The sequence below is a fragment of the Arachis hypogaea genome, chromosome 5 (assembly GCF_003086295.3).
Source record: "Arachis hypogaea cultivar Tifrunner chromosome 5, arahy.Tifrunner.gnm2.J5K5, whole genome shotgun sequence".
Lineage (NCBI taxonomy): Eukaryota > Viridiplantae > Streptophyta > Magnoliopsida > Fabales > Fabaceae > Arachis > Arachis hypogaea.
The window spans coordinates 108,998,951-109,011,711 of NC_092040.1; the positions used below are offsets into that span (position 1 = coordinate 108,998,951).

Below are 12,761 nucleotides of genomic sequence, written 5' to 3' on the forward strand. Positions count from 1 at the left end.
ATCTGTATCATGGTGTGTTAGTGCGTACACAAAATTTATGATCTCCACCTCCAACATAGATAAAGAAGCCAATGAACAAAGAAATGAATTGAATAAGAGGAGAAAAAAAAAGAGGAAGAACTGAAGATTAAGATGAATTGAAGAAGAACCAAAGAAGAGGAGGAATAGAAAAAAAAAATAGAAACAGAGAATGGAAAGAGAACGTAAATAATGGGAATGAATCCCTTTTTAATTTTTGATTTTAAATTCAAATTTTAAAATTTGAAATTTCAGGGGTAAATATACATGTAAAACAAGCTGAATAAGAAGGATAAAAAAATAAGATAGGATTATCAAGAATGTGTTATGATATAGATGATTTTGATATAGGGGTGTTATTATAATAAGGACCATGCGAAAAAAATTTAGTCCTATATGATGCAATGAGCATAAATAATGTAATAAAAATACGTGGATGATCTTAGATGTATGACACGTTCGAAACGCACTAATTTATGAATCTTATTTTTATATATAGTTATAGGATAGGATAGGATGTCTCAAGTGTCTATTTTAGAATATGTATGTCTTAGTATATTATATACACAAACTAAAGAGAGTCTAAAATAACGAATATAATTAAACATATGCATAAGACATTAAAATTAAATTCTTTTTAACTTCTCAAGTATTAATGTATTATTATATATTTATTTTTTAAAAATTCAAAATAAAAAAACTCGGTCGAGTTTCCAAATTTGGGTTCGACCGACTGATTCTCGGTTAATTTTCCGAGTCAACATCATTTGGGTTAACAATTTTGCTTGTCACCGAAAACACATTTCTTAACTGTTCGAACCGGTTTCGAAAACCATGGTACTGGCTAAAATGGTGCCATATGCGGCCCCAAGCCCCCAACAGCAACCGTAGTTACGATTTTCATCGTGATTCTCGTAGTTCTATTTGATGGGTGCTGAGAAGAAATGGCTCTTCACCCTTTTCACTGCAGCATTCCTATCCCTCATGATCATTCTCTCTTCTTTCACTTCCTTAACATCTCCAAAGCCCTTCCCCTCAATTGTAAATCACGGTGCTCTGTACCCTCCCGCATTCGCCTACTTCATCACTGGCAGCAGAGGCGATAAGGACCGCGCCTTCCGCCTGTTGCTGGCAATCTACCACCCAAGAAACCGTTACCTGCTTCATCTTGGGAAGGATGCTGGGGACGAAGAGAGGCGGAGACTCGCGGCGGCAGTGACGTCGGTGCCGGCGATACAGGCCTTCGGGAACGTTGATGTGGTCGGGAAGGCTGATTATGTGACGTATTTGGGGTCATCGAACATTGCCATCACTCTCAGAGCTGCTGCCATTATGATGAAGTTGGATGGTGGTTGGGATTGGTTTGTCACTTTGAGTGCCCTTGATTATCCCCTCATCACCCAGGATGGTAATGCCAATACGGTAAATTCTGTTTTGGTTCATGGGTTTGCACTATGTAGTTTCTACTGTGAATTCAGTTAGCGTTTTGTTTATTTCTTTGATAAGGTAGCGTTTAAATTGGGAATGGAAAATGTCCTCGCGTCCAGACCTTGACTTCAGTTAGGTTAAAACGAGAGCAAAAGCATGCTTTTTGTCTTTAACTTCTACGATTTTTTTATTCAAAAATACTCCCAACATTTATTTTGATTCAATTTTGTCCACAAAGATTTCGATTTGTGCACTTTTTTCCCTAGTGATTTAGATGGAGTTAACGTCTAGGATAATTTTGACCTGGATTAAAAATCGTTAGAGATAAATTGAATGAAATTAAATGTTAAGGGATATTTTTGAAGAAAATTACAAATGTTAAGGATAAAAAGCATACTTTACCAGATAAATGGGTTAATCAGGTTTCTGGTAGTTGGACCTGGATAGCGGTAGTCCAATCAATAGCAAGAAAAGATTGTTGTTGCCTGTTTTGGTTTGATGATGAGCTGGGAAGGTTTCTTTAATCTTTTAGGAGCTTTGTTTTGGTTTTGGTTTGGTTTAGGAAATTAGAAATGTGATATGAAGTAGAAACTTTTGTTTCTCTAGTGCTGGTTATGAGAAATTATACTCAAGTTTTAATACTAGATTATGGGAAAATTGTTTATTGTGATTGTGTTCTTATTTCTGTATTCCCTAGTTTTGTGACCTATTTTCTGCTTTTTTATAGTTTCTATACTGTAATTGCTTGGAGTTTGGTTACAATAGGTAGGGATAAGAAAACCAAAGATAAACGTTAGACTGTCTCATTTCAGTAGTGGATTAGATAATACTGATAGTATACTTTCAATAAACTTGGTATATAATTGCATAAATCATCCACAATTTAGTCTTTAAACATACAGGGAGAGTTAAGGTGATTTGAATTGATTGTTAATCGTCATTTGTCAACCATTTTTAAGATTTAGGCTTAGTCATAGATGAAATACTATAAATGATAGATTAAGATAAAATGTGTATGCTATATGTATACTTTCAAGAATGGTACATATTAAAATATCTCTGGTTTTCTTCCTATGTAAATTGGAACTTGTCTGATGCAATTATATGACTTCGAATTAGGTTAGAGTTAACGTACTTTGAAATATTAACTATCTTAGAAGGTTTGGCTGAGCTCTATTGTGTATAGTGAGTGTTGTTGCATTGAAGCGAATGAAATATTTTAATTGTTATATTCTCTCTAAGATTTCACCTTTTCTACTTCTATTATGTTATTTGGAACTGTAAAGTTAAGTTCGTTTTTTATTTATAAATCTGAATGTCATATGGTTGTCAGGCTGGACTGGGTGTTGTGGATTAATATGATTCACATTTAAACTTGTGTTTGCCATGGTTAACGAATTTGCTCAAGACAGGTTTTCTAGTTGATTGGTATTTTTGTGATGGAATGTAAGCATGTATTTTCTGCCAGAACTGAAACAACATTTGAGTTGTCTAAGGAACAGAAGCCTAGAGTTAAAATGGATAAAGATGCTTTTGATGGGAGAGGGGGAACCAGAAAAGTGAAAGAGGAGTGGGGAAATAGAGGGGTGTTTGGTAGGACCCCAATGATAATAAGGCCAATTGAGGGATTTAACGAAGTATTTTATAGGAGGAAAATGTACAAAGAAAAAAGAGAAAATAGGGGAGGTTACAGATATAAATAACAAGAATTGAGTCTTAGTGGGTTAGCTTGCCTAGATAGGACTTAGGAGGGGATGATCTGACTTACCCTAATAGGAGTACACACGGTCATTTTTCAGTTTTAGGAAATGATTGCAATTTGAGCTGCTGAGAGCATACTCAGTGCTCTAGCTTGTTACCTAATTCCAGCTACATCTCCTTTTGTCATTTCTTCTTTATTTTCCTAATTTGGAAGGTTTGGAACTGCTCCCTTCCTTGCTGACCCACCCCCTTATGCTTCATATGATCATATTCCATTCCTAAGCTAGCGTTTATTTTGAGGTACTGAGACGGAGACTGGAGGACTGAGACTCAGCATCATGTTTGTTGGTCTAAAGACTGGTACTAAAATTTCAATCTCTGTCTCTAAAATTTCAGTAATTCCAAAAAGTGGGGATAGTGGGGATATAGGGGACTAAAATTTTTGGGGACAGGGACTAAAGTCTAAATAATATTTTCTGACCAAAATACCCTCGTTCTAATTAATTGATTCCAAGTTTACCCTTTCTACAAATCAAATTAGGGCTACTTTTTTGCAGGTTCTCATTTATTAATATTCTCTTCGCCAGGACCACTGCTGCGTCATCGCCGTCGTAGCTCCAGCAAGCGAATCTAAGCTTGAGTAGGTCCCTGAAAATTAGCATACAAAGTTATCAATCCAATTATAATTAGGGATTATGTAATCATCTAGACCAAAAATGCACTCCCAAATTCGGTGATATGTGAAAACGAAAGAGGAAAGCAGAGACGAAGAGAAAGAGAGGAGAGCAGAGACACAGCTCCAAAGTGAAGAGCAAACTTGATAAGGAACGACGGCGGCGGTGGCAAGGTAGATGCAGAGGCGGCGAAGGGCACCAAACAGACGACCTTGTGGAGTACCTAGCGGCGCAATTGAGAAGCTTTGGAGATGCTGTGGTGCGCTAGGCTCGACGGGAGAGTCTTCTGCGCCGGCGGAGGGGTTGATGGACAGCTTGTGTCCTCGCTGCTCAGTTCTTCGAGCACAGGGGAGAAAGGGGGTGAAGCTTCATGAAATTTGACATAGGTTGAGAAAGGGATTAGGTTTTATAATCTTAGGGGTATTTAAGTAATTTGCAACATTTCACTCTTTACTTTTATTTCAAACCAAATAGGAGACATAATTCAGTCCTGTACACTTTTACACCAAACACAATATTGAGATTCATTTCAGTCTCTGTATCTCAGTCTTTGTCTCCCAGTTTCAGTCTGTCTTCCAAATGCTACTTAAAAGATTTTGGCCCTTTTGGAAGTCCCAATCCTTCTCTACTGGATTCACACCTCCACCCTTCCATTCTCGGTTCCTCTCCTCCAACAATATGGTCCAATCCTTGATTTCAGCCGATGTCTCCAACTCCAAGCTTTTATTTCAGCTTGTAATAAGTTTTAGCTTGTTAGTGAAGATTCCTTTAAGAACTTCGGTATCAACATATTACATATGCCTAGGAAGTTTTTCGAATTGGTCTATGTAATCGATCACAGGCCCAACTTGTCTCACCCTCAATAATGGCCCAAATGGGTCCTTCTCCGCCCCCTGGTTGGAGCGTACACAACACCGCTTCCTTGAATTGATACCAGGAAGGGAATGCAACTTGGTTCTCCTATGCTTGAAACTAGTTCAACACTCAACTCTCTAGTGTGAGAAGCACAAGCTCTATTCATTTGTCTCCCTCAGTTACAACAAAGTAATGCTCTATCTTCAGCAACCACCCCACTGCAAAAACCCACCGCAGGAATGAGGGGGTTATCTCCCTCTTGGTGGTGAGACCAAGAGTTACGACGCTCTTTGTGGCAGTAAGGAAAGTGGCAAGCATCTCCCCCAAAGCCTAGATCCCCATCCCATCAGTCCTCTAGGTTCATCTTGTGGATCTCTCTCCGTGGTAGAGATTGATCCCTCGAGTGATTTCGCTGTCAATCCTTCACAATGTGCAGCATCTCATTGAACTTTTCTCAAGAATATATATCCTTCCTTCCATGTTAGCATTAGCAATGGGCTCACACGGCTCCCAAGATGAGAGCTCTGATGCCAAATTGTAAGAAACCACACAAGAAAAGGGAGATAATAGGTATAATATATTATTTACTGACAGTAAAGCTGGGTCTCAACTCTATTGCTTGAGAATAAAATCATATTTGAATTAGGAAAGAAGAACATAAAAATGAGGCACTATAGCAGCCTCACACTGCCTATATACATATTTTCTCCATGACACAGACACAAACCGCATATTCTATTGCCAGATTAGCAGTCTCTTAATCCTCATTCCCCTCAATGTTTTGCAATATTTCAATTTTACCCCACGAGTTTCATTGGTTTCAATTATACCCAAGTGTTGATTATGGTTTCAATTTCGCTCAGTATGACATGCTAAATTGTTAAGGGAAGTATTAAAACCCCAAAATAATCCTAATAATTGAATACCTCAAAATTCAACTTTGTCATTCTTGTTTCACTGTTGCTGCATCTCTTGTTAGAGCCTTCAACTAGTCTTGCGTCGCTTATCGTGTTACAGGCTCAACTTGTTCTGCCACTTTTGTTGAAGTTTGTGTTTGATATGTTTACATGCTTGGTTGACATGATGGACAGATCAAATATTGTGGCATTCCATTTAAAATTTTTTTTACCTTGTCTTGGTTGCTCTCGATCTTCACCGTCAAGGTCCCCCACCTCCAAGAAGATGAAGATGAAGAAACACCACCTCCAAAAGGATGACCAAAAACTTAGATAACATAATGATATTTGGGTTATACTACTTGGGTTAAACACCCATCTCGCTGTCTCTTTTTGAATTTGGTTTGATATCTAAGAAAACCTGTCAGGAGTGAGGTTTGTTAGGATATTTTGGGGTTTTCAAATTTTTGTTAACGTTTTACCACTATCCACACTCTATTGTAAAATTGAAACCATAATAAAACATTTGAGTTATCATTGAAACCAATAAAACTTTTGGAGTAAATGGAACAAATTGCAAACAATGAGTATTTTTAAGGATTAATCTGGATGCGTAGTTTTAGGCATCCTGAATAAATTGAATCTGTATAATTACTTTTCCAATGATGATACTATTAGTAATATGATTGATATTGCACAAGAGGATCTAATATCGGCGAATAGGTCATCTGTTGTCATAAATAACAAAGAAAAACAAGTAGATACTCAAGTTTCTCAATAGGAAGTGTCAACCTTTATAAAAGAAAAGAATTACATTTTGCACCATGAGCATGATACATATTATGTACTGAATTGTACTGAATACTGCTAGTTGTAGATGCAAATTATCACCAGATCGTGGACAATGGAGCAGATGAAGGCTGGAGAGAAACCATGTAAATGATAGATGTGTAAAGGGGAACTTGTTCAATGCAATTCAGTACAAAAGAACAAATTTATGAGAGTAAAATAGTTTGATAAAGCATTATTAATAAGCTGTTCTATATTCTGGGAAGGAAATCGAAGGTGGAATAAAATGTTAACACTAAAGCTTTTGTCAAAACACTCTTCAAATGTGAAATATATACTGTTGCTTTTCCTTTTGCCCCATCTGGAGAATGTCCTACGAGAGATGCTAGTTAACTCTTGCACCTGTTCCCCTTTTAAAGAATAGGGTATCATTTGCCTCTGAGATGGCAAGTAATTATACTCTATTTGTTGTTGTTAATGACCTGACATAGCGTTTAAATCAACTTTGTTGTTCCAAAGGTGTCAATTAAGCTTGGCATCAATGAACTTTTCTCAACAGTATTGCAGTCCAATACCGTCATTTTATTTTCTTTTGCTGGTCTAGCTGACGAAATTCTCTATATACTTAAGAATTTCGCCAACTCAATTATCTTGTGCTTTGTTTTGATCAAGTCAATTTAATTGTGTATCTGTTTGTTTTATTCTATGTTGTACTCCCAACTCAAGAATTCTTGTAGTGTTATGTTATTATAGGTTATGAAATGCTCTATATATTACTGAGAACAATTTTTACTTAATCATTCCATGATCTGTTTATGGACAACTGATTTTGTTTCTTGATATGATCCATTTTTGGTTTTTTCCTCCCCTCAGAATTCTCTGATTAACTAATCCCTCTCTTTTATCTGTACCAGATTTGTCCCATGTTTTCTCTTCTGTTAGGAGGGACCTCAATTTCATTGACCATACCAGTGACCTTGGATCGAAAGAGTAATAAAAATTACTGCTAATCCTTCTAGCTGTTATTTAATGGCTCTCTTTCATTTGATTAAAGATCATATATTTATGATGTATTTTTATGTATGCAGAAGTGATAGAATCGAGCCTATCGTAGTTGACCCAGCAATATATTTATCAAGGCGAAGTAAAATTTTTCAAGCTACACAGAAGCGGAAGACACCCGAATCCTTCAAAATCTTCACAGGCAAGTCTATTCTCTCATATTCAGTCAGTGCAACACCATCTTTGCAAATGGGAGGTGTCTTTCGTGAATCTTTCCTTCGCTTGCAGGTTCACCATGGGTAATCCTGAGTCGATCATTCCTCGAGTTTTGTCTTTTTGGCTGGGATAATTTACCTAGAACACTGCTCATGTATTTTACAAATGTTAAGTTATCTCAGGAAGGTTATTTTCACTCGGTCATTTGCAATACACCAGAATTCAAGAACACAACAGTGAATGGTGACTTACGATACATGATCTGGGACAATCCTCCACAGATGGAACCACAGAACCTTAACATCTCTGATTACAATAAGATGGTAGAAAGTGGAGCTGCTTTTGCTAGGCAGTTCAGGGCCAATGACCCTGTCCTGGACATGATTGATGAGAAGATTCTCCACCGTGGACGGAATCAAGCCGTTCCAGGGGCATGGTGCTCTGGCCTGAAGAGCTGGTGGAGGGATCCATGCTCCAATTGGGGTGACGTTAATGTTCTTAGGACAGGACCTCAGGCAAAGAAGCTCGAGGAGTCTGTTTCAGACCTCCTTGACAATTGGAACTCGCAAACCAATCAGTGCAACGCTGCCACAGAATACACACAAGAGTAATAAAATATTCAATGGAGTTGTGCAGTGTAAGCACCATGATTTAACGGACCAGTCAGTAGAAGTGACAATTTAATGGAAATGCATCATTTGGTTACCGAGGTAATCTAAAATTTGGAAAGTGGGTTGATGAGGGTGAATGAGACTCCTCGCATAGTGGCCTTTGCAAGTTAGGTGCAGATATGGAATCAGGAGACGGATGTCGGTGGCTTAGTAGTTCTGGTGGATCCTCCGATACCCGTAAATTATTTTGATGTTCACCCGGCTTCCATTTTCATCATGTAACATGTGTGTTCTGTACTGTATGTCTCTTCTTCTCCACAATGATTCTCGATAACTTGAGCAAAGTTCATTCTTGTTGAGATCTTATTCTCCCTTCCCGTATTCTCTCTTTACACTTCCATGGTGCAACTACCCTCAAAAATTGTCATACGGATTAAATTGAACAGGTTTAATCAGTTAAGCGTTTTACCAACCAAAAAAACAAATCCAAGTAATTGGCATACTCTTCACCCATCAATCCCGTCACTTCACCGTGAATAGAAGCTTGAAAACCAAAATAAGGATTACCACCCTCCTTTGCTATCCCATGTTTGTCTAAGCGTTGTTCTTCGTTCATTCCTGCCGTTTGTCTTCATTTCATCATTGTAGAGGATCACAGATATGATGAAATTACTAAATACAGTTTAACATTTTATTCTCTTTTTCGGACAACAATTATAGTTAAATTTTGTTTTTACTGGTTGAACCCTTTGCAAGTATATTCAGATCTAGTTATTAGTGGGAAATCTGCTATATCCAATTATGATGTGCTATCGTTTAACTTGTATATCTGCTTGTGAAATCTTGTTATTCTTGATAATTGGATTAACCAACAATTTATAATGCTTTTGTTGCTTTTATGTGGGGTTGGACTCCTTATCTGCAACAGTCAATGACGAAAGGAGAGTGACATTATGTTACTCGTCCAATGTAGCCCTTGTGTTTGATGAGCCAAAATTGATTGCAAACTCAAGGAGGTCGAGAGAGATTGTCGAAGAAGAATTCGAAGATAAGTTCTAAAATTCAAGGAATTAGGCCCGGACAGTTATTTGGTAAATTGATGAGCAAGTTACGTGTTACAAAGTGTTTGAGCTTAATGGCCCTATAAATTGACAAGCTGCAAAGGGATTTAGGTTGGAAATTGGTTTTAGAAACACACTTTCACAAACTGTCACATTCCAGCGATTTTTTTATATTTTGTCTTGAGTTAGGTTTTTTGTAAGTTTTCTTCCATCTCCTTTATTTTTCTCTTTACAAATTTTGTACTTTATATTTATGCAATTTAATTTTATTGCAAAATTTAATCTTGTTTCTTTTGTACTTCGTTAAATTTTTTGTCTTATTCCAAAGATTGAAATTCTGTAAAGTGTTCTTTATATTAAGGCTAATTTTTTTCGATATGAGATTAAGTTTGGTGTAATGCGGGGTTATGAAACTTGGGAGAGTTTTACACTGTTGTAACGGCGTTCAGGTGAAGGAAAGAAATCGGACGGTCCGATTTATTGTAGTTGAAAGAGGACACAAATCGGATCGTCCGATTTGTAGTTCATGAAAGGCAGTGCATGTAAATCGAACCCACCGATTTCATGCTTTACGTTCAAATTTTTTTTTGGGTCCAAAGAAATCGGACCCAGCGATTTCTTTGCTGGATGCGAAAAAATTTTACAAGTCATGAAATCGGATCCACCGATTTTTAAGCCATCACACTTGCGTAAAGCACCATGTACTCTCATAATCCTGTGATACTCCATCTTCTTCCCAATATAAAAAATAAAAAGTGTTATAATATTAAATTGTTCAAGTAAAATCAGTTTATTTTATTTGGTTATTTTCTGTAAAATTCTTTTTTCTTTTATTATTTACAAAGTAAAGATTTTAATGCAGATAAAATTAATATTCCATAAAGGAATAAGTTTCGCTCCTCAATATTCCAACCACTAAAATTATTTACAATCGTCAAAGTTATTGTTTGAGCTTGACTGGTTAATAATCTGCATAACATATTAGTAGTCCCAGAAATTTATCTCGGCCAATCTGAGAGTAATGCGTGATTCATCTCGACTAATTGTTTGACACGTGAAAGGATTATTCTTCAGCATTTTTCACTAGTAAAAGAAAACAACTTAATGTCATCTTTATAATCTTTGGCAAATCTAATTAACACTTTTTGAGGCTCATGAAAAAAACCCCTAAAAAATGCACTTGGTGAGGCTTTCAAAACTAAGTGCAGATAGATATGGATTCTGTCTCCAGCTCAACCAGGCAAGAAAGAAAATACAACAGTACCTATTCCTAGTTGAAAACCTTTACATGATCAGTGTTTAGCGCATTTGCATTGTAAATAGCCCTGGCGAACTAATTAATCCTAACTATTAACTAGGGAGTTAGCCCCTCAACCGTAAGACGCATTCATAATCACTGTAAATATTCACTAAAATGATCTTTTCAAAAACCCAATTCTCAGCACAAAATTAAGAGTCCGAAATTTAATTTCAAGAAAAGCAAACATAATCTTTTCGTTATCACCTAATGGAAAACAGAGAAGTGGAAATGCTGCGCAGCGCTATCTTCCCCATACGACGTCGCGTTACCAACTTCCGCCGCTGCCTCCGAGATCCCTCCAGAACCTTCTACTCCTCTGCCTCTTCGGCCCTTCAAAGGCGAAAGCACTTCTTGGAGGCCATGAACAACGAGCCAGTCGCTGTTATAAAGCTCAGGGGAAATCACCGGAACGCCGTTGACCAATAGCACGTCTTCCGATGACTTCGTGACGTTGAGCGTGAACCCTCTCTCGTAGGTCCGAATTAGAGTACCCTCCTCCAACGTCAAAAGATCGCTCCAAAGGATCCTGCAAGGCACGAGGTGGTGGCGAAGAATAGACGAGTGACCTCTTAGTCTTGGGTTGTTATTATTAGTTGCAGCCACGTGGCCCCTTGTGGCGTTGGTGGACGTAACGACCTTGTCCACGGGGGCGAAAAGCGTCAGCTGTGGGCGGTTCCTGATGGCGAGAAACTGCGTGTCGAGAAGCGAAGCCATTAGGAAGCAGCCTTTGGATCTCAGAACGCTGCTAGCTTCTTTGAAAGAAAAGGCCTCGCCGGAGGAGAAAGACTTCCGGTGGTTCTTTCTTCCCGCAAAACACGCAGCGGCGGAGGAGGAATAAGGATCGGTTGTTCCGGTGCGGTGGGGGATTTTGGCTGGAAGCTGGAAGTACGGGTCGAAGAAGTGGTCGGTTGGGAAGATAACGAGAGAGGCGTCGCTGTAGAGTGGCTCCGAGTTGACGGTAACGTTGTTAATAGAGAGACTGTCGGCGGAGCCGGTGGTGGTGGTGACGGTGAGGGAGTGGGATGGGAGAAGGGTGGGGATGTTGGCGCCGAAAGGGAGTGAGATTAAGCTGTGGAAGGAGAAGGCGTTGGGAAGGAGGTGGTAGCGGAGGAGGGAAAGAGTGGGCTGCTGGAGAATCTTGAAGGCGGCGTTGGACGGGGCGAAGACGGTAAGAGAGCGGGTTCTTGGAGAGGCGAGGGTCTGGGAGGCAAGTTCAAGGTTGACTGCCATGGCGTCGAAGCCGGATGCCGACAGGATCTCAGCGGCGTCGAGGATGGCGGAGGTGGGGAGAGAGGAGGAGATGGATAGGAGGAGGTGGAGGACAAAGAGAGAAAGGAAGTGTTTGGTGGAAGCCATTGATGGTTGAGGTTTTTTGTTTGGAAATGGAGACCTGGAATTGGAAGAGTGGTGATTGGTGAACCGAACCAAGGTGGGAACTGGGAAGAAGGGTCTGTTAATTTTGGCGGGAAGAGGTTTTATACGTGGGAACCTACAATTCGATTCGAAGAAGGCAGTTGCCTCGTTCGAGAGGTCAACAGAGTCTGGGTTCGCGCATTAATATAAACTTTTAAAAATTACCAAAATTAGCGAGCCTAATTTACCCGATTTTATTAATTATTTTTAATATATTTATTAATTATAAAAAATATCATCCGCTGATGAGATCATTTATAAAATCAAGTCAAATAATTAAAATAGCTAAAAGTGAATGAGAATGTGATTGAATCGTATTTAGAAAAAATATTTCTGAGACATACAAATTTAGATTGTTAAAAGTGAGTTCCAAGATGTCACTTTTATTTTTATTACTAAGATTGTAGTGCTGTTTTTAAATAATGTAAAAAATTGGTATGTTTTTTTTTTATGAATAATTACAAATTTAACCTTTAAATTTGTGATTTTAATTTTTTTTAAATAAATTTATAAATCTGATTTTTAGATTTGTGCTTTAACATTAAAAAAATTTTTAAACATGTAAATCGGAGGGAAATTTTGATTTTTTTTTCAAAACTTATTCCAAGTATTCTATCTTTTCCTAAAATCGATATTCAGTTTTCTATTCTACCCAAAATTTGACCTTCAATTTTCTATCTCTACCTAAATTTGAGCCTCCGATTTATAGTTTCTAATTTAAAAAAAATAATTATCTCCATATCCATAAAAAATACACCAATTCTCCATAACTATGTATAATATACCTCTCCAATTTA

General features: G+C 37.9%; 2 protein-coding genes across 2 annotated transcripts; one reads left to right on the forward strand and one right to left on the reverse strand.

The window, feature by feature from the left end:
- Nucleotides 1-646: 646 nt before the first annotated feature.
- Nucleotides 647-8,549, forward strand: LOC112802643 (beta-glucuronosyltransferase GlcAT14A). Its single transcript, XM_025845951.3, has 4 exons — nucleotides 647-1,426; nucleotides 7,276-7,351; nucleotides 7,450-7,565; nucleotides 7,652-8,549. Exons 1-4 carry the CDS (start codon nucleotides 946-948, stop codon nucleotides 8,188-8,190), a joined length of 1,212 nt encoding a protein of 403 aa, XP_025701736.1. The 5' UTR covers nucleotides 647-945; the 3' UTR covers nucleotides 8,191-8,549.
- Nucleotides 8,550-10,755: 2,206 nt separating this feature from the next.
- LOC112803972 (putative fasciclin-like arabinogalactan protein 20) lies at nucleotides 10,756-11,907 on the reverse strand. The gene has a single exon (XM_025847416.1). The coding sequence runs from the start codon at nucleotides 11,905-11,907 to the stop codon at nucleotides 10,756-10,758; it is 1,152 nt and encodes a 383-aa protein (XP_025703201.1).
- Nucleotides 11,908-12,761: the final 854 nt, after the last annotated feature.